The sequence below is a fragment of the Pezoporus flaviventris genome, unplaced genomic scaffold, assembly GCF_033815535.1.
Source record: "Pezoporus flaviventris isolate CSIRO_AGI_PZ_B2104156 unplaced genomic scaffold, CSIRO_AGI_Pfla_v1 ptg000022l, whole genome shotgun sequence".
NCBI classification, from domain to species: Eukaryota; Metazoa; Chordata; class Aves; order Psittaciformes; family Psittacidae; genus Pezoporus; species Pezoporus flaviventris.
This window is the reverse complement of record NW_026892570.1, coordinates 3,198,960-3,222,895: the sequence shown is the minus strand read 5'-3', so window position 1 is coordinate 3,222,895 and position 23,936 is coordinate 3,198,960. Positions and strand designations below refer to the sequence as shown.

Here is a 23,936-nt window from a genome sequence, read left to right as displayed (position 1 = left end):
TACGCTTGCAGCTGTAAGCTATCTGCGGTTTGTTATAGGCAGAGGTGAGAATTTGTGTACCTGCATGGTATAAACCCATGAAACTTCTGGATAGCCTTGTGGTATGAATTTTTGTGTCTTTTTGCATCATGAGAGAATTAGCTGTCCAGCGAGTGTATTCTCACCGGTAATGTTCTGTTAGAAAAATACATCTGCAACTACTTTCACGGGTTATACTTAATGAAAAGGCTTCCCAGTTTTGCAGGTAGCTTTCAGTGTGTGTTTCATTGCTGCGTGTAATGATGGGTGACAGGATGCTGCTGCTGGGATAGCCCCACCTTCTGGCTAATCCTTCAGTGAAATCATACTCGTGACCTAAGAGTTTTTCTGGAAATTATACCCTATGACGAGCATTGTGGATGCAAGTGCAAGGCTGTGTCGGGATGTATTTCTTTTTTTTTTTTTTTTTTTTTTTTTTTGTCTGGGAATTGGCAGGATAATCTCCTTTTCTGGAGACCTTCCTATTTAAGGTCAAGATAATTTTATCCCATACCCCTGTTTCAGCAGAACAATTTTTTATTGTTAGTCTCTGATGTCTCAATTAATTACGGTTTTTTGTTTTTAATGCTAACATAAATTAAAGGAAGTATTCCTTCCCAGCCCCCCAAGCTTTAAAAAATAATTTGGTTTTTGTCTGTGGTGTGGTTTTTATTTTTTTTTCTTTTTCTTTTTGAAGAGGAAGGAGAGGATCCCAGAGCCAGGAGTAATCTTAGTGTGTGAAGTGATACCTTATCTATGTTTGTGTGAAGTGACATCTGATCTCAGGCTTAGCTTTCAGTTCAAGTTTTGAAGATGACAGTGCTCATAATTAAGTTTTCATATTCCGGAAAGTCACAGATTGTCTTTCAAATGGAAGCTTTTGAACTTGAAAAATAGTCAGTTGTTTTGGTAGTAGATGGTAAAACACTGTTTTATACTGGTTAGCTTACTGCTGCTAGGAGCAAATTCCCTGAAATTATGTGTGAGAAGCTACAGTTAGCAAGGGAAAACCTGTGAGAAGGCGTTATGAAGTCCTCTTGGCTTACAGAAGGAGCTTGCTATTTCACCTCATGTTTAGGCTTTAGTCTAGGAAAAACATTCATCTTGTCACTCAGCAACTTGTCAGCAGTGTATCTTATGATTAGAGACTTTGCAGTCTTTAAAATTCATGAGATACTCTGCTGGATGTATCTGGGAACCACCTGTTTTTTGGCTCCCGATGTGTTACTTGAAACTTCTCCTTGAATTCCAGTACCTGCAAGCTGCTTGCTTTTAGGAGATTGCTCCTGCAACATGAATTGCTAATGTCCAGAAGATCTGAATGCTGCTGAAGTCACCCTGGGCCTGGAGTATAGCTGCAGTAATTGAAGTGTTTAACTCCTTAATCAACTTAGAGGGAAGTCATGGTTGTTCGACCAAGTGTGAGAGTACTGAACAAGGCAGCTGCTTGTATGGGCACTTAAAAGGGATTTGTAATGGCAGTGTATCTATGGATATGTTTTCAAGCCATGCACTATCCACAGCTTAGCTGTCCAGTATCCTGTGTTAAGCATCAAGAAGATTATGAGCTGCTCATTGTTTGTCCTGAATATGATTCAGTATGGTTTACATTTGGAAATACAGTTTTGTAACAGTTAAGTGGGGGGGGAGGAGGAAGCACCCAAACGTCTTTCCTTCCTTTTGCAACAACTGCAGAGGTGGCCGTCCTGCAACTGTCACCCTGAAACCTTAACACATTACAGGGCACATAATTTTTTTCACTACATCTTTAGAAAAACTCCTTACAATTTATGAGAAGCAGGATGTGCAGGGTTTTGTGTACTGGAGGTAGGTAATACTTTTTAATTGCTTTAGGTGTATTTCATAAGCTGAATGGTACAAATCAAGGTTTTGAAAGAGAGTTGTTATTGAGAGTTTTATGGATTGTGAGATGATTGTGTTACTCCATACTAATGAGGCAGCATGGCTCGAAGTGTATTTGAGTAGATAAATCTGCAACAGGGAGCCGAATATTTTTATTTGATGTTTGTTTATTTCTATTGGCTTAAAACCAGACTTGAAGATTTGCTTTAACTCAGCTGATTAAAGGCAAGGTTAGATGCTTGGGTTGATTTCTTTCCAGACTGACCTTAGCCATCAAGATGGTATAAGCCAAAGGAGGACTCACTGGATTAGGTGTTGGAAAGCGTCTCTGACATTTAGCACTGTTGTCAGTTAAGCCTTTCCAAGTGCTGGGGGGAAAGTTACTGGATTTCCAGTTCTTGTTCAGTTTTTGGTGTAGGGGAATGTTTAGTTTCTGCCATGAATGTCCTTTCCCTCCTGGCTTTTCCTGGCTTTTTTTATTGCACTCCTGTCCCTCTCTGTGCTGTTGACCTTCTGCCTGATGAAAGTGTTATGCTAGCTGGGCAACAAGTAGCTGACTTCTGCAGTATTTATGTCAACTTAAATCACACAAGTTTTGAATGTGATACTCTGTGAACCTGGAAATGGCAAATTTGTAGTATTTTGAGGGGTAACTTTATGCTTGCCATGTCTGTAACTTTCTAGGAGCTTCTTTCCAGGCAAGAAAGGAAGTACTGTTAGTGACATGTATCAGACTTTTTTTTTTTTTTTTGACAGCTAAGTGAACTGGTGGTAATAAGATGCATTGCATAGTTGGCAAGCTGTTGTACGGGGATTTGGTGTTTCAGTCTTTTGTGAAGCTTTATGTATGTCCTTTTGAATGTCTGACTATGTACTGCAGTTTGTCTAGTTATGTCAAAAAGTCAACGCTTTGCTATAATGCAGCAATGGGTAAATTAATCAGCTGACTTTTTTTGTTTTTACTAAAAATATTTATAGCAATAAATATTTATAGCAAAGGGTACAAGGAAAAGACAGTAGGTAATTTTCAGAAGTGTTTTCTTTGACTAGCTTTTTTATTTTACTTCGAATTTGAAAACGATTTTCCACCAAAAACTTAAGATTTATTGATTTTTTTTTTTTTTTGCTTCCCTACTTAGAGGAGCTGGTTAGATTTAGTTATTAAGGGGTTATTTTCTGCCATTTCCATATAAAGTCTTACATCTGGAAGAAAAGTATCTCTAGTTGTGGTAGAATACAGTGTAGGATTTGCCAACTTGAAACTTAGTTGTGAAGTTTGAAGGATTTTCCCTGATTGTCAGTCACTAGAGTTTTAAACTGGGTTATAGATAACCAAAACTTTTTATGTATTTTGTACTATGGATTGAGCTTTCAGGATACAAAGCCGGTTGTGCCTGTAACTGTGGCATCTCAAAATAGTCTGTGAAAATTTTAATCTAACACGAGGCCTCATGTTTTTTTAAGGAGATTGTTCACATCCAGTAACTTTGCTACTCTGTATAGCTCAAAAATGTTTTCTGTCAAAAAACATTTAAAAATACTCATGGAAGTTGTCTCTTGGGGCACTGAATTGGAAAACAATATGTCATGCGTGAAAGAGTAAATGATTAAATGGTCAGAGGGGTTGTTTAAGGTATAATTTCTAAGCCATTTTGAAAGGCACAGTCCTCCTTATGGTACAAGATGGGATGGTGGAGGCAACATGACTGTATTAATAACAGTGGCCAGTTCTTACTGCTGGCCGAAGGAAGAGCATTGTGCTGCCCTGGCAAATGTTTCTTGTGTAGTCTCAAGTCACATACTGCAGTTTTCCATATTGTGCAGAGATATTTGTGGGTTTTGGCTGCTCATCCTAAATTTTGAACATACCTATTCCTAGAAGTGTAAATTTAGGTAAATAGTCTGTTTCTGCAAACAATTTACTTCTATGTTTAAAAAAGTAAACCAGAAACCTTATTTTGGAATTAAGGTTACCTAGAGCAGAAAGAATGCAGTAATCATTTTATATAGCTGTATTCAAACAGACCTTTTCGGTGTCTTGAAAAAGAATATTTCAACTTATGGACAGCTTCCGAGATTTCAGAGCATGTGAAATGATTTGCTATCAAAGGCCAGTTTGTTTCTGGTGTGTTCTGGGAGACTCCGCATATACTTCTGAGAGGTAGAAGTGTCTTTTGAAAGCATACCCCAGAATGCAATCACCTGATCTCATGGAGGGTTTTGATTTTGCTTTTTTTTTCTGCCTAGCATTTATGAAATTTTAAATCATTATATGTTTTCTCAGTTCATACCCAGGGTTTTCTCTCATTTTTAGTTCAGTGGTGTTTTTTTTTGTTGTGTTTTTTTTTTTTAACACAGTTCTGTGCCCTGAACTTTGGTGTTCCTTCCTTTTTTTTCAGACTATTTTGTATGTAGGATTTACAAAGATTTTCTCATCTACTTGTTTCCACTATCTGATAAATAAGTACACAGTAAAGAAATTACTTATTTGCTATGCACTTGTTAATGTTTTCTTTTGGTAACCTTTCAAATGGAATAACTCCATGATGAGTATAAGTGAAGACTGAGCTCTGGCTTTGAAAATAACATGGTCCTAGCTTTGGATACAAATCAAAACAGGAAAATATATATAGAAGAACACTCAGGTTTTTGCAGACTTATTAGGGTAGATATATACAGCAAAACTGAAGCTTTGTTTTGTCTCTTCATGAATATGATTTTATATGTGGTTTTTGCAATTCATTTGTTCATGATAATAACCATCTTTTAATATATACTACAAAGACTCGTAAAATAGGCCTTTCTGAATAAAGTGTATTATTTTAAGAAAACAGGTTTCTGTAAAATAAAACCACAGAAAATAGAATATACTGCAAGTAGAGCAGATTTAGTAGTATCAGTAAACTGTGCATATTGATACTTTGTTTTGACTTTTTTAGTTTCACTTGGTAAAAATAGCTGACTTCTTTGTCCTGTACTTACAAAGTACTTCCCTGCAAACTCCTAGCGTTATACAGGTAAATTTCAAATTTCAGAGGTCTCTGTCCTTCTAAAACCCCATGTGGTGGGTTTTGTTGTTGTTTTGTTTTGTTTTCTTGGAAGGGGGGGATGTGTGTGTTTGGTGTGAAGTTTTTTTGTGTGGGAGAGGGGTTTAAGAAAATAAAATACAAAGATAGTTTACATTTTTTAGTTACATTTATTCTTCCAAGACATGCCTGTCCATGTTAAAGTATTTTGGTTAGTTGAAGCATGTGAACTCTGTTGTGTAAACTCAGAATGTCTTCCATTTTCAGTAGCAGTAAGATTAGCTTTGTTTTCCCTAAGAAATTTCCAACAGAAGCATTGTAACATGAAAACTGAGATTTTTTTTTTTTTTTTTTTCAGTCTCCATGGTCTAGAGAGATAGGCTTTATCTGTGCACATTGTTTCTGAGCATGTCTGATTTTTGTGGCAGAATCATTTTGCCCTGTTGAACTAGCACTGCTCATTTTTCTTGCCATTACCTTGCCAGATACTGGTAGATTTGTCTTCCATGGGAGTTGTTTAAAACTTTTCGGGGAGATTTGCCCTTGCAAGAAAATGGGCTTGATGGCAGGAAGTCTGGTATGACTCCAAAATACAGACATGTTTTTTAAACATGTATTTAAAAGCCCTTCAGTTTCAGTGAACAAGAAAAAAGAGGAAAAAAGAACCATGAAAGCAGAGTTGCTGTTGGCTAAAATAAAGGGTTTGAGCCTCAGATGTGAGCTTACTGTATTTAACGTATGACAGTCTCTTTCTGATGTGATGTTATCAAAACACTTATGAAAGTGCTCAGTGCTGACATATTGTAATGGTGAATGCATTTTATTTTTTTTTCTTATTATGATTGTAAGTTAGAGTAAGGATGGAGTTCAGTTTCATGTTGGCCTTCTTTACTGTCTATTAGTGATTAAAAGGAAAACAATTTACAATGACTACACTTAACTGCAGGTTCTGGTGCAGTTGAGCCATGCATTACTGTACTGAATTTGATTTAATTACATCAGTTTTATTTAAAGGTGGCTGTTTGGGGCATATAGAAATTCCACCTGGATGGCTTGCAATAGGTAATGGGTGTACTCACTTTTCCCTTAAATTGCATCAATTTAAGTAACAGCATCATAAAGAAGATTCAAGAAGAGCTATGTGATAGTGCATGCAAAGCATTTGGTTAGTAGCATTTACTTTTTTTGAATTATCTCTTTCCATTATTAGGTAGATGATGGATTTGATGATTAGGTGACTTTCTGTGGTGGTATGAAATTCTTGATATTTGCATGATGACAAAGGATTCCTCTAAGAGAGAAGACAAACACAAGTGGGCAGGCACTGGCATGATGTAAGAGAAGGAGACTTTTATTATTTGCTTATTTTTTTGAAACAGACGGCATTTTAGGTTTCTCTTTCGCTAAAACAGTGGATTTAGTAAATGAATGCCTAAAATGAGAATGAGACACTGCTTTCTGGAAGAATCAGGAGCCAGTTCAGACTGCATCAGATAGGTGAGATCTAAAAAAAAAAAAGGTTTTGTTTGTTGTTTTTAGTGACACCTTGGGTTCAGCTGTAACAGGCTTGTTTTTTTTCCTTACTAGTAGCTGATGCAGTGCTGTGTTTTGGCTTTAGTCTGAGAATAATGCTGATAACACACGGATGTTTTAGTTGTTGCTCAGTAGCTCTTATCCTGAACAAGGACTTTTCAGTCTCACACTCTGCCAGTGAAGAGGGGCAAAAGAAGCTGGGAGGGAGCAGAGACAGGACACCTGACCTGAACTAGTTAGAGAGGTATTCAGTACTACAGCACGTCATGCCCAGTATATAAACTGAAGTCCCGTCACCTATGCTAGCAGAATGGTATTAGCATGGAGCATTAACTATCAGAATTACTAATTCACCTTTCACTCCCCTGCAGGTCACTCCCTAACTTGTGTCAGTAAATTATTGCTGGCTTGGAGAGGCTGAGCATCTTGTTCTCCTAATGCGTATAAATCAATATTCAGGAAGGCTGTGTCCTTACAAGTCTCTGTAGTCGAACAGGCACTCGCAGTAACACCTAATAGACATGCCTGAATGAAATGGTGCCAGTTCATTTCTTTATCCATTATCACAGTCGCTTTGTGATAGTGCTTACCATTTTGCACAGGATCTTTGTAATCAGGGTATTTATCCAAGAAGTAGGATTCTGGGTTCCATGTTACTCCGTTACATTTCAGCACATGCCAAAACTTACACGTAAATATAGGGGGGATATCCTCCGCTCTTCTGCATGAGCTTTGCCAGTGAGTGGCTACGTTTCACAGGGCTGAAAATATTGATCAGTGGAGAAGGTGAGTCAGTGGCTCAGTGACAAAGAATTCACATAGGAGGGTGGCAAATACATGTCAGTCACATAATGCTTGTCTTTCCTTTTATGGAGAGAAAAGAAAATGTAAAAATAATATGAAACTTCTTATAGTCCATTTAGTATATCTTAGTGTTGGTAGCATTACTATAGTAAGTGCAGCTTTCTGATTTGGAACTTTACCTGTCTGGAGAAGTTTTCTATGAAGATGCTCCCTGTTTCCCCTGTGAGGGTAGAAGTATAGATGGAATAATGTTCCACAGACAGTGTGAAAAGACCTACTTGTTGTTTCACTTTGACCTGCAGCATTTGCACATTCATGCTGATTGAAATACTTTGTGATAAATTTGGAGTGAAACAAGTTAAGACCTTGCAGTTCAAGGTAGTTCAGCTCTGTAGCTAGCTCCACTTGTACAGACTTTATAATCTGTGAAATTGTCTGCATTGTGGTGGACACAGCTATTCTGTTGGTTGATATTCAAGGATCACCTGCTACAAGCTCAGGAGTGTTGTGTCCTGACTAGAAGGAAGTGCAGCAGGAGGGCCAGGAGACCTCCTTGGATGAATAAGGAGCTGCTGAGGAAACTTCAAGGGGAAAAAAGAGGCTTGCAAAAGGTGGAAGCAAAGACAGGTGGCCTGGGAAGAATACACGGATGTTGTCCAGGAAGCTAGGGACCAGGTTAGGAAAGCTAAGGCCCAGTTAGAATTAAACTTCGCTAAGGATGTTAAGGATAAGAGGAAGGGATTCTATAGTTACATTGCAAATAAAAGACAGACTAGGGAAGCTACCAGGAGAACTGGGTACCCTGGATTTGGAGAAGGCTGAGGTTCTTAATGACTTCTTTGCCTCAGTCTTCCCTGGCAAATGCTCTGACCACACCACTCAAGTTTTGGAAGGCAGATGCAGGGACTGTGAGAATGAAGACCTTGGGCCCACTGTAGGAGAGGATCTGGTTTGAGACCATCTCAAGAACGTGAATGTGCACAAGTCCATGGGACCTGATGGAATCCATCTGTGGGTCCTGAAGGAGCTGGCAGATGAAGTTGCTAAGCCACTCTCCATCATATTTGAAAAATCATGGCAGTCAGGTGAAGTTCCCAACAACTGGAAAAAAGGGAAATATAACCCCCATTTTCAAGAAGGGGAAAATGGATGACCCAGAGAACCACAGACCAGTCAGTCTCACCTCTGTGCCTGACATGCTAAGGCACATGAAAAACAGCAAGGTGCTTGGTGACAGTCAGCATAGCTTCACTAAGGGGAAATCCTGCCTGACCAATTTGATGGCCTTCTATGATGGGGCTACAGAACTGATGGACAGGGGCAGAGCAGTTGACATCATCTGCCTGGAATTGTGCAGAGCTTTCGAAGCTGTCCTGCATGACATCCTTGTCTCTAAATTGGAGAGACATCAATTTGATAGATGGACCACTCAGTGGATAAAGAACTGTTTGGATGGCTGCACGCAAAAAGTTGTGGTCAATGGCTCAATGTCCAGCTGGAGACCAGTAACGAGTGGTGTCCCTCAGGGATCGGTGTTGGGACCGGTCTTGTTCAACATCTTTGTTGCTGACATGGACAGTGGGATTGAGTGCGCCCTCAGCAAGTTTGCCGATAATGCCAAACTGTGTGGTTTGGTTGATACCCTGGAGGGAAGGAATGCCATCCAGAGGGACCTTGACACGCTTGTGAGGTGGGCTGATGCCAACCTTATGAAGTTTAACCATGCCAAGTGCAAGGTCCTACACCTGTGCTGGGTCAATCCCAGGCACAGCTGCAGGTTGGGCAGAGAAGAGATTCAGATCAGCCCTGCAGAGAAGGACTTGGGGGTGTTGGTTGATGAGAAAATGAACATGAGGTGGGTTCAGTGTGCGCTTGCAGCCCAGAAAGCCAACGGTATCCTGGGTTGCATCAAAAGGAGCGTGACCAGCAGGTCAAAGGAGGTGATCCTGCCCCTCTACTCTGCTCTTGGGAGACCTCACTTGGAGTATTGTGTGCAGTTCTGGTGTCCTCAACATCAAAAGGACATGAAACTGTTGGAACAAGTCCAGAGAAGGGCCACGAGGATGATCAGGGGACTGGAGCACCTCCTGTATGAAGACAGGCTGAGAAAGTTGGGGCTGTTCATCCTGGAGAAGAGAAGGCTGCTTGGAGACCTCATAGCAGCCTTGCAGTATCTGAAGGGGGCCTATAGGGATGCTGGGAAGGTTCTCTTCATTAGGGACTGCAGCGATAGGACAAGGGGTAACGGATTAAAACTTACACAGGGGAAGTTTGGATTGGATATAAGGAGGAAGTTCTTTACTATGAGGGTGGGGAGGCACTGGAATGGGTTGTCCAGGGAAGCTGTGCATGCTCCATCCCTGGCAGTGTTCAAGGACAGCTTGGACAGAGCCTTGGGTGAGATGGTTTAGTGTGAGGTGTCCTTGCCCATGGCAGGTGGTTGGAACTAGATGATCTTAAGGTCCTTTCCAACCTTAACTGGTTTATGATTCTGTGATTCTAACTGTTCATTGTCTTTAAAGGAAGTCAAGGTAGTTTACACTTGAAGAGTACTTGGACAAATCTAGGACACCTGTTTACTTGACTCAAGCTGTGAAATCTTGTGAAAAGCTGAACACTTACTTGTCTTGGCTGCTGGGAGAACATCCTGCTTTCAAGTAAGTCTGGAAATAAGCTTCCATCATACTTTGTCTGCTTTAAGATTTTAGCAATTGCAGAGTGAAATTTACTGGTAATAAAAGCCTCGTTATGTGTTGAACAACAAGGATTTTTGAGAGGAGTTACAAATCTCTCTTGGGGGAGATTGTGTTTGTGTGTGTGTGCTTGGCTGAGTTTCTCGCCTGCTTTCCCCAAAAGAACAAGTGCTTTGTCTTCTCCATTCTCACCCACATTTTTGAATATCCTTTTTCCCTTTACTGTCTTCTAACCAGTAAATTCTAACCACTGTGCCCTTCAAAGACGTTATTGTTTTTCTCACAGTAGGCATATTTGTCACTCATACTGGATCTCAAATGGAAGTAGAGAGGTTCGGTTAATGGCCCTGTAGACTTCAACCTTAATTGCTTGGAGCCACCATTTGAGGAAGCGGTGTAGCCTGAGGAGACTATGTCCTTAAAAGGATAGGAAAGTCGAGTTCTTCACACGATATGGTTTGTGTCCAAGAAATGTATTCAGGTCTTGCTTAAAATAAGAGCACCAATCACTCCATGTTTCTCTCTGTGGTTTTAGTTCTGGTTATCCCAGAGATACATGAAATGGCAGTCAGATATAAGTGGGTTGTGGCATCACACAACATTGTCAAGTAAGTTTAAAGAAGGGTGTTTACTGGCTTCAGCAAAAACTTTGTTCAGTGAAATTTGTGCAATGAAATTCTGTCACAGGCATAAAATACTGTCTATTAAGTAACTTAGATAAACTTTTATTATAATCAGACTCTCTTGGTGGGACTCAGTTATAATGCAGGATCATACTCTGTACTTCTTTTGCAATAGTTTATTTTAAAAGCTGGATCAAATAGATCTAAGACAAGAGCATGTGATAGTTTGGGAGAAGCACAATCAATGTGAATTAACTTACTAAACGTTTCTAGTGTAAAGACATCCAATATGGTGGTAACATTTCATCATTACAGAACAAAAGATACTGATAACTTGTAGCTGTTTAATATCTTCCAGTTTATCAGAGATGGTGATTTGAAGAATCAAGTTTCCGATATGAACAAAATAAGAACATCTGAAAAAAGGTAAATTTAAAACTGTAGTGACTTCTCAACATCAAGTTATTTGAGATTTGTGAAAAAGCAGTTTTTATCTTAATAATAAGATAAATAATACATTATGGGTCCTTAGTAAGAATGTGTACATTGATGTACTGAAAAACTGAGGGAGTCAATATTGGTTAACATAAATTACATACATTTAATGTTTAACTTTCTAAATTTAAAATTTTCAGTGTTAGACACATTCAAATATAAAGTCTACATTAAATTTCATTGAAACAATTATCAGGTAATTTATTTTACGCAAATATGGGGAAAAACATAAAAAAATCTTACTGAAGGAATCAAAGGCAAGTTTATAACAAGCCATGAATTTGTCATAATATGTGTATAGTTCTCCAATAATCCTGCAATCCAACACACAGCTAGGATAAACAAGAATGAGATTACAGAATATTTCAAGAGTTGAAAAGTTGTGTGTTATTTTCATGATAACTTGTTCTAGCAAATATGTGGAAAAAGTTAAGAGATTTTCTGTGGAAAACACCATGTCTATTAAGCATCAGGAAACTGTTGACAGACTTTCAGTCCTGCTCTTCTCTTAAACTAGCAAAGGTTAAGCCATCTATCAGATTAAAAAAAATACCTAAAGGCAGCAAAATAGGGAATTCTGGCTTCAGTCTTAGTTCTTCGAAGTACTGTTTATTTTCTAATTGAGTGGATGAATTTGCATGTAGGACATGCCCTACCATGGATTAATTTTATATTTTGGGATGAATTTCAAACTTTAATTTTAATGCTTGCGTGTAGAACCATGTTTGCTTTTGCTGACTCAAGAGTGGAATGGCTTGGTATCAGAGTCTGTGTTCCTGTTTGTGTGAGAGATGGATCAAAAGAACTATAAAAAAACTCTTGCGTTTTCTACTTAGGGTATATTAGTTCCTTAGGTATTCCAATAAGCAAAGTCAAACTCTTAATCAGCAATGGGTATTCTTGGAAATACTGCCAGTTATAATACATAAAGTATACAAAGAATGTTAGATATTTGTGGAGTGGCAACTTAAGTGTCTTGTATTCTTCTTTAGTTACTGAATTGAAATTAAGGTTTCCATCCCTGCAATTCAGTTGTTCTCTAAGTTGTGAATAAATTATGGTGAATTCATCGTACAGAGTTAGCTGTGAAGTAATCAGAGGTACCAGCTCTCTAAAGATTGGTAACGGTGGAGGTGGTTGAGAGAAAAGAAAAAGAAAGAAATGGATTGCATTAGAATAAAATGCAAACAAACTCATGAGAAGCCTGCCTACTTTAAAATAGTTTTTTTTATGTGCTGAAACACAGAAGATCTGTTTGCTGTGGGAGAAGAGCACACTCCCTGATATGTCAATGTGCTGACTGACTGCAGACAGAAGTTGCAGAGGAAGGAGGGTACAGCTGGGAAACTGAAAGTTTCTGATGACTTCTTTAATTTGACTGTTACCTTTTGCAAGGCTTCTTGAAAAATGAATAGCTTAAAACCATTCTAAGAGAATGGAATTTTTACAAGCTGCCATGACAGCCAGTAGAGTTCTTTCTTATTGTGAGCAGATGCTTAGAAAGGTGTAGCATTTGCATAGCAAAGGTAGTGTACAGTGGGTAATGGAGAGTTGTGAATCTAGCATTTCTTCATACACAGAGTAAAAATGCTTGAAACTTTTTTATAGTTGGTGAGACTGGAAGAAATGTCTCTGAAATGAAGACATTTTCTTTGAGAAGATACTTTCTTTTTGAGTGAGTTCTCTCAAACATGAACCCCTATGTCTTGTGTTCCTCAGTGTCTGAGCAGTTGCTTCCTCTCTATGTACTCGTAGCTTTCCTAACCAGAAAAGGAAATACACAAAGCTCTTTGGTTAGCTAGAGTCATGCTGTATGCTTTGGCAACAGTTGAGATGATGGCAAGGTTGTTCATGCTTCCTTTTTGCAAATAAGGTGATGGTGTGAGGGGTGTTTTGAACTGTGGCATTTGAATGTGGGGTGGACAAACAGTTTTCCTGTGTGTTGAGGCATGAAGCGTACAGGATTAAGTAAGTGTGGTAAACTTCTTGGGGTGCTTAAAGAAAGTCTAAATTCATCCCAGAATAATAATTGTCCATTGTCTTCAGAACTCATGAAGTTTGAGTTAAGTAGTGAAAGACATAAATGGCAAACCTCTAGTGGCTGTGTTTGTGGGAGTTGGGGAGGAGAAACTGAGTAGCAGTAGATCAGCCATCTTCTCTTCTTTGTACAGAAGGATCCTGGAAGAACTATCCAAATGGGTGAAGCTTCAAACAGCCAAAGGTAGTTTGAGTTCTTGAAAATACATCTGATTTTTCATGTGCGAGGGAGTAACAGGTCCCATGAGTGGGAAAGTGACATTAAAATACCACATACGTGCTTAAAGCTTTACTGACATAACCATTGCATCTGACTGCCATCAGGAAGCTAAGGAAAGTGCTTTGGTTATTTAATCACCGTTTTTGCAGGCAGTTACGGACTGGCTGGTCATAGGTCTGTCACGAAGAGCATCTGTGGTGTTCATCCAACTCTGAAGAGAATAGTTTATATGGCCCTTATGAAGGTTCTTCTTGTGCCCCCTTGTCATGATTTTTGTGACTAAAAATTTTAGACACTTGGTGACTACAGAGTGTTTTTAGAATGGGTGGGGTGAAAAATAATCTGTTTTAGTAACAAGTTCTTCACGTTGTGGGAAAACAAGTCTTGTACGAAAGGCTGGACACAGTGTTCAGGGTGTTCATGTGAGGTTCTGCAATGTCAGCAGTGTAGGAGGAGATTTAGCTCTGAGAGGACACAGTTTTTATTCTGCCATTCTGACTCTTTTCTTGGTTCACCTAGCTGTTGGATAAAAAAATACTGAATTCCATGGTGCTTTTCTGTTTTGGAGAGCTATTTTCTAGATTTGGATCCTGAATGGTTTGTTGGTCAAAAGTATGTGCTTATATTACAAATATTAAAAAGAATCCCATTGGACATTGGGCTCCCATTTTATTCTTAGATCAAATGGGCTCACACAGCGGTATCACCCATGGGATCAGAGTCAGTCAGTCTGGCTGCTGTAATTCCTGTCCTACAGCTTTTTTTATTTACCATGCAGGCATGGAAAGCTGTCGTAATATTATAACCACTGTGTATATTAGTGTAGAATATTAATAAATAAGAACAAAATTCTTGTTTCAAAAAGAATACTCTTATAGTTAAGAGGAAATAAGGACTTTAATTTACATTTCAGCATAGGCTCTGGGCTTCTGTTATTTTCAAGAACACTTTATCGGGTATACTGAAGATGTGAAGTTCATATACTATATTTCTGTTGGAAGACTTCATCCAAAACGAATAACCTAAAACCGTTCTGAAGATATCTCTTCAAATGCTTCAATCAGTGCTCATTGCTCTTGATAGAGACTCTGGCCCCAGGAGGAGATTGTACCTCTAAATCTTAGAGTTTAAAATGTTGTATTTGCCAGTGCAGAGAATAACTTACCCTTTCTAAACCTTTTAGAGCTTTTAGTAAGTATGGAAAAATTATATTAGATGCTAACTTTCCGTACATGGTATATTACTTCCATATGTCAGTGTAGCTTGAATTTTGCAGGCTGCAGCAGTCAAAATTGAGGTTAGCTCTGAAATTTTGATGCCTGTAAACAAATTTTGTCTTTACAAAAGCTTATTTGTTCCTAAGGATCATTTTTGCTTTGTTGAGTTGCTTCCAGCTTTGAAACAACATTTATTTCAAAAGCAGTGATATACCACAGTGGAAATTATATGTGTATATATTGACACACATACATACAAATTGAAGCAGCAGTTCTCTTATACATTGGTTTATAGGTGGGCTGGTTGAACTCTCACTTGTTTTGATTGTGGAGCTGGTGAAGTATCCTTTGGAAATTAGTCAGTTTGTATACCAGATCAACAGAGCTTGTAGATTTTATTAAAACCTTGGGTTTATTTTGGAGTATTTCAAGTTCAGTGGATAAATAAAGAAGTGGAAATAAACAAAACAAAGCTTATGCAAATAATAATGGCTTTATTGTTTATTATTTTGGATTATAAAAAAGGATTAGAGGGATTATGCTGCACTTATACAAGGAAAATAATATTTCAGCAACCAAGACAGATTTATTTTAGATCAAAAACAACTTTTAAATCAAAGACAAATAACTGAGAAGGTGGTACACTTATTTTACAATATAAAATTTAATTTTATTTAAGGTCTAGAATTCCTGTAACCATTGCTTATTACTGATGCTAACAGTTTGTAAGTATCATCTCTAATCTGTAATTGTTTTCTGGTTGTGCTTCTCATTTAGATGTCAGTGTGGAAAAATGAAAGCAGTGGAAGCAGATTCCTCAACAGCTGTTTTATCAGTTTGCTTTCACAGCTGTCCAACCTTTGCCATCACCTGCCTTTTTTTCTTGATTTTTAACATTTTTGTCCAAATCTAAAGTAATTATTAGTAGAGTTAACTGTAAGTGTGAAAGCTTTTCACAGATCTAAAATACAAATCAGGGAGAAATAATGCCTCATTGCTATAAACAAAACTGACAATATTTATAAAGTTGCTATATACTTTAGTTTTATTGCAGATAGTCAGAACAGTGTATGTGTAAAAATGAATTATTGTAGATTATTGCAGGACACTAATGTTACAAAACTGAAAAGTCAAGGTAGTTAATCCTTGGAAATCATGATTTCCTGTAGTTAATGACATGGCTGTAATTGAAATGTTAAATGTTTGTCTAAAAATTACTTTCTCGTAGAAATGTGAATCTCAAAACTATTCATAATTATTGTGATGATCTAAAACTAAAGAACAAATAAAACGATTCTAGGCTGACTATTCATTGTTTGTAATCTACCTATCTATGTGGATGTCTGATTTAAAACTGCTTCTTATATTAAAATACATTTTCTAGGGAATATTATGAGATTAGGCCAAAATACCCTTATGTTCAAAGTGAATCCAAACTCTGATGATAGCTTTGGACATGTTCCGAAGTCTTTTTTTCTTCAAAATGGTGTTCTTTTTCTTCAACTGGTAGGTGTTGTTTTGCTCACTTCATGAGCAATAATCTTTTCTTCTAAAACATTGGCCTGAAGAAAAACAGTCCTGGGCACTGTTTGTAGTCAATTTTCCTTTGAATAGCAAATTTGATACAGTAGCCTGGCACTTAAGGTAAACTTTATAAAATACAAGTTACTCTAATTGACATAGGTAAACAACATTTTACCTATATCTGTTTGTTACACACTGCAATCAATTTCCCCATTTGCAGTTGCTTATGGAGGTGGTGTTGTATAAATTTGTTGTTGTATAAATTCAGTCAACTGCAATGTAGGCTTTGCAAAATCTTTAAATTTGCCAGAATTAAGGAGAATTAAGACTGGTTTCCAATAGAGAATACGAAGGTGGATTAGCTGTTCCTCTTACTCTGACAAGGGATTTCTGGTTTTAATCTTTTTTTTTTTGTAATCTAAATGGAAAAATGAACATAAAAATCTGTCTTGTAGTGTTTCTACTAGTTCTCGGACTATGTCTCTGCTGTCACAGCTGGAGAAGATCAATTTGGGCTCTGTATTAGGAGAAGCAGACAATGCCAGATATGTTACCTCAAAGATCCTTCATCTGGTTCAGAGTCAAGGTAAGTATCCAAGTTTTGTGGTTTTAGTACTTTTCCTTTTGAGCCTTTCTTCTTGTATTTCTTTGTTGCGGGACTTTCGATTTCCGTTTCTGTTTGGTAAACTTCGTTATCCTGTTTTTGTCACTGATAGTTCGAAGTGCCCGTTTAAGGACATGTTTAAATGCCATCTGGTAAAGTATTGGTTACAAATTGTTCTCAAACAGCTATAATTTAAATAATAATTCATACGTATGAGAAGTAGAATTGTCTGGAAGAGAGATTTCTTACATTTTCTTTTGTTTACAGTTGGTGTATTTTTTTTTTTTGTTTTTCCTTAGGGCATGACAAGATTATTGAATAACTGAAAGAAAAAATCAGTTTTAAAATTACTTAAGTCTTTTACTTATTTCAGTTTTATATACATATATGCAGTTTTCAGTAGGCATTGTTATTTGCACAGTGCAGGTTTCTGATCAATCTGTATATGATTTCCCCCCACACACTTCAAGCTAGTATACTAAAAGAAAAATGGTCTTTTTCTCACTGGCAGAAAAAACCAGGAAGGAGATGACTTCTAAGGGCTCCACTGGAATAGAAGTTATGCTGTCAACTCTAGAGGTAAATCCTTTTAATCTATGTGGTTATGGGTACATAGGAAGTTTTCATTTTACCACTGGTTTTCATATTATTAAATATGTTGTTTAGATAGTCTTCAAAATGGGATTGTAATGATTAGATACAGTCTTTAAGTACTCTCTCTTATGTATAAATCCTGTAAGAAATAATATAAATATTCTAAGAAATTATTTGTCAACTATCAGTTCTAATTAATACTCCATACTACGAACCAGATTTTAATTGGTTTTGTCATTAATTCAGGCTGCATAGTGGGATGGTTAGCTGGGTGGTTACATTATAAGTTGATTTAGTGGTGGCAATTTCTTTAAGTATCTAAACCACTGTATTACACTTCTATGTTAAGCAAAGAAATCTCTGTGTTTTTATTGCAGAATACAAAAGATCCTCAAACTATTCTAAATATACTGAATATTCTCATAGAGGTAATTTCAGTTGGTAAGTTTTCATTAAGTAATAATTTGTGATTATATTGCTGTATTCTGTAGACTTTGGGTTTTAAGTTTTTGTGTTTGTTTTTTGGTTGGTTTTGTTGTCTTCTGATTTTTATTTTTTTTCCCCTGATATTTGCTAAAGCTGATTTGTATGCAGAATAAAAAGTGCATAAAAACTGAAGTCACCTTTCAAACAAGCAGACAAATAATTTATGTTGCTGTAAGCCTAAATCCAGCATGTTCTTGCACAGTGTACTCACATATGAAGAAAATATTGCTGTTTTAAAGACTTCCTTTATGATAACTTTGACTTAGATACTTAATTGTTCTTTGGCTTCAGAAATATCAGCTAAATTTTAATTCCTAGGTGGTGGTCGGAGGGCAAACATCTTGGTCACTAAAGGAGGGACGCAGATCTTATTGCAGCTGCTTCTGACTGCCAGCAAAGACTCCCCACCAAATGAAGAATTAATGGTGCTTCTTCATACCCTTCTTGCAAAAATTGGTCCGAAAGGTGATAATAATACACTTATATAATATGGCTTAATACTTTACAGTTTTAGTATTGACACTTCAGAAAATTTTCTTTCTATTATGGTATAAGCATCACCTACTCAGAATTAGTAGAGGAGAGCAATAGGAGTAAAGAGGGGAGGAAAGAGTGGTGAAAAATAGTTACCCAGCCTTGGCATTATCAGTAGAAGGAATTCACAGTTCATTTAGCTTTCATTTCTTTATAATCAAAATTAATGTGATTGATCTTGTGTTTCTTTGATGTCAGACAAAAAGATTGGCATGAAAGCAAGAATTAATGGTGCCCTAAACATATCATTGAATTTAGTGAAGCAGAATTTGCAGAACCACAGACTAATATTGCCATGTCTTCAAGTATTAAGAGTTTACTCAACCAGCTGTAAGTATTGCAGATAATTATTTTCTTTCCCACATGATATAAAATTTTTTATCTAGATATGGTTAAAATATTGGATCTAAATATTTGTTTAATGTTAGATGTTTTAATATATTTTTATCTGAGAATTTGCATTTTTTATCATCAAATTGCTTAAATTCTAATAAAAGCTGTGAAGCATGTTTGTACATCTTTTTGTTCAGTTTATGTGTGTATATATAGTTTATATAGTTGGCAGGGTTAACAGTGGTATTGGATGTGTGGAATTGAGTCATCTAATTTGCATAAATGGTGATGCTTTAAGATCTAAACTAGAAATGCTAACATTGTGCTTGCAAAAACACTTCAAATTAAATAATTGTTCTCTTTATTATACATGCTCATGGTTGTTTTGCTTTTCATTATTTCATTCTTGATTGCTGAATTGAAATAGGAATTACTGCTAAATTAAAACAGGAAATACTTTACTTCTTTATTTAATGTTTCCTTTATTCCTTGTGTTGAAGTGCCCTACTAGTGGGCTGATATTCTTCCACAAGAACCTAATTCATTGTCTGGGCAGGCAGTAGGAAGTTGATGAAAATGTGTGGTTCTTGCTGTATCTCTACCGTCAGATTCTCGTAAGTTTTTCTTTGAGTTCCAAATGGCTGTTAAACCTCTTAAAAATTGTGAGAAATTGAAAACATAACCGCATTCCTCCAAGAGATTTGATTTGATGATCTGTAAGTTATGTTTTCAGGACATTCATATAAGCACCTATAATTCATAAAGTCCAAATACTTTCAAAACGTGAAAGACTTAATTCTGTTGTGCTGTCAGATAGTGAGCTAATATGGCTCAAAATTTAAGAGTTTAAGACTGATAGTTACATAGCTTAACTGAAAATTTACTTCATCCTGAAAACAGGAGATTGAACTGAGTCTCTAATTTAGATTCTGCTTAGATCAGTTGTATGTTTCTGTGTTTCCCACTCATTCTAAACAGAAAAAAGCAGGCATTTATTACATTCTGATGTATATTTTGTTTAAATTTTGTTTAAAATTTTGTGTGCAGATACTACCAGAATAGAGTTCTAACTTTTCTTAGGTATCAGTGGTGTGATGCTGTTTATGGTGAAGAAATTCCTACTTGTGTTCAAGTAGTAAATTCTACAGTAAAACATTTGTGTTATGTTGAAGTCAATTTTTAGTTGCTCTCTCTCTGTTTCATTAGGAGTGCATATTTCTGATTTCAGTTGGGAACTGAATTTCTGTGCCTGTTTCAGCAGTTTGTATTTTCAGTGAGCATTTGGCTTCAGCCATACGAACATCCAGTGTCCATTTCTTGAGCATAGGTTTTGGTTGGTTCATTGGTTTTTTTTTGTTTTTTTTTTTTTCCTGTTAACATATATGCATAACATGCAGCTCAGGAAGTCTTGTATATATTGCCATTTCTAAATTTTACAGCAAACAATTGGCTTTCAAATCCGGGTGGACATAGCTGTCTATCACTGTACAGAAGGTTCATAGCAAGTCATAAAACTCAAGACTTGAAATTGAAGAAACCCCGCTGTCTTGATAAACTGTGAGATATTTTGGAAGAAAATTCTTTTTATGATATATCTTAAAGCAGAAGTGTGAGCTGAAATATGTACGTAATTTTATGTGTAAAGTAATAATTTTTTTCTTCCTTTCCAAGTTTTATCAGGATTGGATTGTCACACTAATTATGTTCAGAGTAGTGTCTGCTTGTCATGATATGTCTTCAAGCACAAACATGTCTAACATTTTTGTGCTTCAGAATTAACTCACATGTATTTTAGTTTAAGTAGGTGGATTTTTCCTTTTGCCTTTCTTATACTGTCTTAAAATGGATTGTTTTTAACTCTTCCAGCTGTAAATGCAGTGTCCTTGGGAAAAAATGGAGTTGTAGAACTGATGTTTAAAATCATTGGCCCTTTTAGTAAAAAGAACACTAGCCTTATGAAGTAAGTAAGGTCTCTTTAATATAATATATAGAAAAATATTAGATATGTTTCAAAACTTGTAAATGAAAAATAATAATAGAGAAATCAAATTTCATGTGTGTTTGAAAGTTAAAGGGAGTTTAGAGGGAGAACTACAAATCTAATAGTTTAACTTTACCTGGTAGAGTAACACAAAGTATTTTAATTTCTAGTTACAGTACTGGTAAAATAATATAAATGTTACTTTTTGTCCATAATGTTCCTGCATGGAAATCATATAATAGTATTACCCAGATCAGGACAAACGGGTCAAGACAGTCCCATCATTTTTCAATTTGTTGAATTGGCTGCCCCATTTCCTTTGTGTTTTTAGAGTGACGCTATTTTATTTTGTCATAGAATTTTCCTTTTATTTTACTTCAAAGCAATTCTAGACTCTCAGAGCAAAACCATAAAACAGAATAGGAATATCTACAGTATCTGTCAGTTGGCTATTGTGTTTAAAAAAAAAAACCAAAACTGAAAAATCATTTTGTAACTTAATGTGGTGATTTGAATTTCCCCTGCCCCCTCCCCCATTTTGGTGTTTTTTTTTTTTTTGTTGGGTTGGTTTATTTTTTTAAGAATTTAAGGTAAAAATAAATAAGTGGATAGCCCTTTCTTTATATACTACAACGTTTTTGAATTACGTAATTGGAATTTTTCATCTTGTTAGCAAAATAATACTCTTACATGGTTCATGTTCTAACTTCAGTACAAGTAAAACTTAGTGCTATGTTACCTGAATCTGGTATTTGTGATCACTGGAGTGTCTTTTTTAAAAAAATGCCCTGTGCCTTTAAGCTCCAGCTAAAATTAGGCATATGAACTTATTATTCCATGATGTGAGTAATCATGATATCCTTGTTTACAGGCTTCACACATCTGATTTCAGACTATCTATGCAAAGGGGGTAAAAATAAGTATATATGTTTTTGAGTTGTACAACTTGATTTAATTGAGGCAGGATCTTTGTGCACAAGAAAAATCTTATACTGACAATCTTGTATTGTAATACAGACTGATGAGCATTAGTTAATCTTTAATATATTCACGCAGTGCCAGTTTTCACCTATGGTTTTCTAAAATAATGTCCTTTGCTGTGTGGAAGTACTTGTTCTGCTGCTGTGTAAAGACATGATTTTCAGAAGTATCTCATCTACTGAGTATTGTTCATAAACATTACATTGTCATGGTATTTTTTTGCAAGGGCTCAAAGCTTGTACAGCCATTGCATTGATATTTTGAAATTTCACCACTGAATTTCAGTAATAGCAGAAATGCATGATATTTTATTTTAAATATTTTAAATATTTTAAAATCAAGTTTTAAAAGCAAAGTCTGTGATACAGTCAACCCGGAAAACATGAGGATAGGTGCTAAATAAATATATTAGAAGTAAATATTTTGTATAGCTTTACAGTGTTGCTGATTAAGCTTACTGGTTGGTTGCTGTTTTGACTTTTCTTTTTATGTTGAAGGGTTGCTTTAGACACACTTGCTGCATTGCTGAAATCAAGTAAGTGAATACAAGAAACTGTCTAGTTGAGATACATATGTGTGTGTATTTATATATGTATATGCAGAGCAAAACTAATATTAAATCTGTGGCCAAAAGAAAATCAAGGCTATGAAATTTAGAAATAAGGCTACAATTTTATCTGCAGTCCCTGGTGCTCTATAATTTGTGTGTTATATACACATATGTTTAAAAATCAGTTACTGTTTCTTCAGTTATGCAGCAGAAAGCCAGTGCTGATTCTGCAAAACTGATCTGGATATAGGGTGGAGAAATAGCCTTTTACAGTCACTGACCTCTTCAGTGCTCTTCATTAATAGTTATCTATAGCTTAACTCCTGTGCATCATCTTTGTCTGTCTGAAAATATCTGTTGGATGGCAGGGGAAAATACAGGGTTTCTTCAGGTACCTTTCTGAGTACTTAGGTCTTGGGTCCTAATGACAAGCCTGTCAGTGATGCTCATGAAGTAGAACTAAGGGTAACAGAGCAACAGTCTTTTCCCAGACATTACCTGTCTCAGCTGGCAGCAAGGGATCCTGACAAATGTGATCTCAGCAGATTTTGTACCAGCATTGTAACTGTCAGGGATTAAAATATCTTTCTCGCCAAACAGTTGTATAAGAGCTACAGCATTCCTAATTTTAGTGGATAAGAACTGATGTGTGATCAGATTTGCAGAAAGCCATTTCAGACAAATGACAGTAAAATTCTGTACTGATTATTACAGAGTGCTGAGTTTTCTCATGTTTGGTCAGTGTGATACCTTGGTTTTACAGATTTATGTATTTACTAATTTTGGACTGTCTCCTTGGGAAATTTAGGGAAAGAAATACGTCCTAATTATTGTCAGTATTCTGTTCTGTGAATTGGCAGTTAAATTTTAATGTTAAGGAAAGAAAATAAATTTATTGTGAGGTTTTACTCAGTCCTGAGGGATTTTGACATTGCAACTTCCTGCACTTTATATAAGTAAATCTTTTCATCAAACCACTAACCTCTGGTGTGAGAGAACCAGTTGTCATACTAGTTACGCAGTATTTTGGGTAGAGGTATTTTGATTTTATCAAATATGAATGATAGTTGCTGTAAAACTGTTTGAATTATAAGTGGTAAGACATTTGTTTCAAATCTTGTATCTACTCTGTCTGTGTGGACAGGTATGTTAAGAAAATATGTTATTCTGAGGAATGTAGGGTAGACTATTCACCTCATTTATTCAGTAATTGCTATTTAGGTAGATGTAAAACTGCTAAACATGGCTAATACTACTTTAAATTAAACAATTCAGTTACTTGGGTAAAAATAATAATTTTGATTTGAATTTTGATTTTATTTGAAAGTAATATTGAAGTCATTAAGCAATTTCTAATTTTCTTTCCTAACTTTTTTTCTTTTTAATAAAGAAACAAATGCCAGGAGAGCAGTAGACAGAGGATATGTGCAGGTGCTTTTAACGATTTATGTTGATTGGCACCGTCATGATAGTCGACACAGATATATGCTGATACGTAAAGGTGTTTTACAGTGCATTAAAAGTGTTACAAACATCAAATTGGGAAGAAAAGCATTCATTGATGCCAATGGGATGAAAATTCTTTATAACACTTCACAAGTAAGTTCATCTCGGTTGGATTTTTATGGTGTTGTTTTTGCCTCCTTGACTTAAGAAACAGATCCTTACCTCACATGTGTCATAGTTCTTTTATTGTATTAATGGTCATAGCTGATTATGGGGTAAAGGATTATTTTCTGTACTTGACTAAAGTGGAATGAAAGAGTAGAGAATTAGATTAATATTTGCTATTATTTGGCTGTGACTGTCTCTGAGAGGGG

The 23,936-nt window shown here is 36.3% G+C and overlaps 1 protein-coding gene across 5 annotated transcripts in view; it reads left to right on the top strand.

The window, feature by feature from the left end:
- The window catches only part of AGTPBP1 (ATP/GTP binding carboxypeptidase 1), a 67,529-nt gene that overhangs the window by 1,064 nt on the left and 42,529 nt on the right, over positions 1-23,936 (top strand). Inside the window, exons 1-9 of one of the 5 annotated variants that reach the window (XM_061456275.1) lie at positions 10,877-10,986; positions 16,521-16,639; positions 17,169-17,236; positions 17,629-17,692; positions 18,056-18,202; positions 18,470-18,601; positions 20,471-20,564; positions 22,064-22,101; positions 23,507-23,715. In XM_061456275.1, coding sequence (XP_061312259.1) covers positions 10,958-10,986; positions 16,521-16,639; positions 17,169-17,236; positions 17,629-17,692; positions 18,056-18,202; positions 18,470-18,601; positions 20,471-20,564; positions 22,064-22,101; positions 23,507-23,715 — 900 coding nt within the window. In that variant the 5' untranslated portion in view covers positions 10,877-10,957. Of the gene's footprint in view, positions 1-10,876; positions 10,987-13,229; positions 13,277-16,508; positions 16,640-17,166; positions 17,237-17,628; positions 17,693-18,055; positions 18,203-18,469; positions 18,602-20,470; positions 20,565-22,063; positions 22,102-23,506; positions 23,716-23,936 lie in introns of those variants that run through there. The other 4 variants (XM_061456274.1, XM_061456277.1, XM_061456278.1 and 1 more) reach the window with 4 other exon arrangements.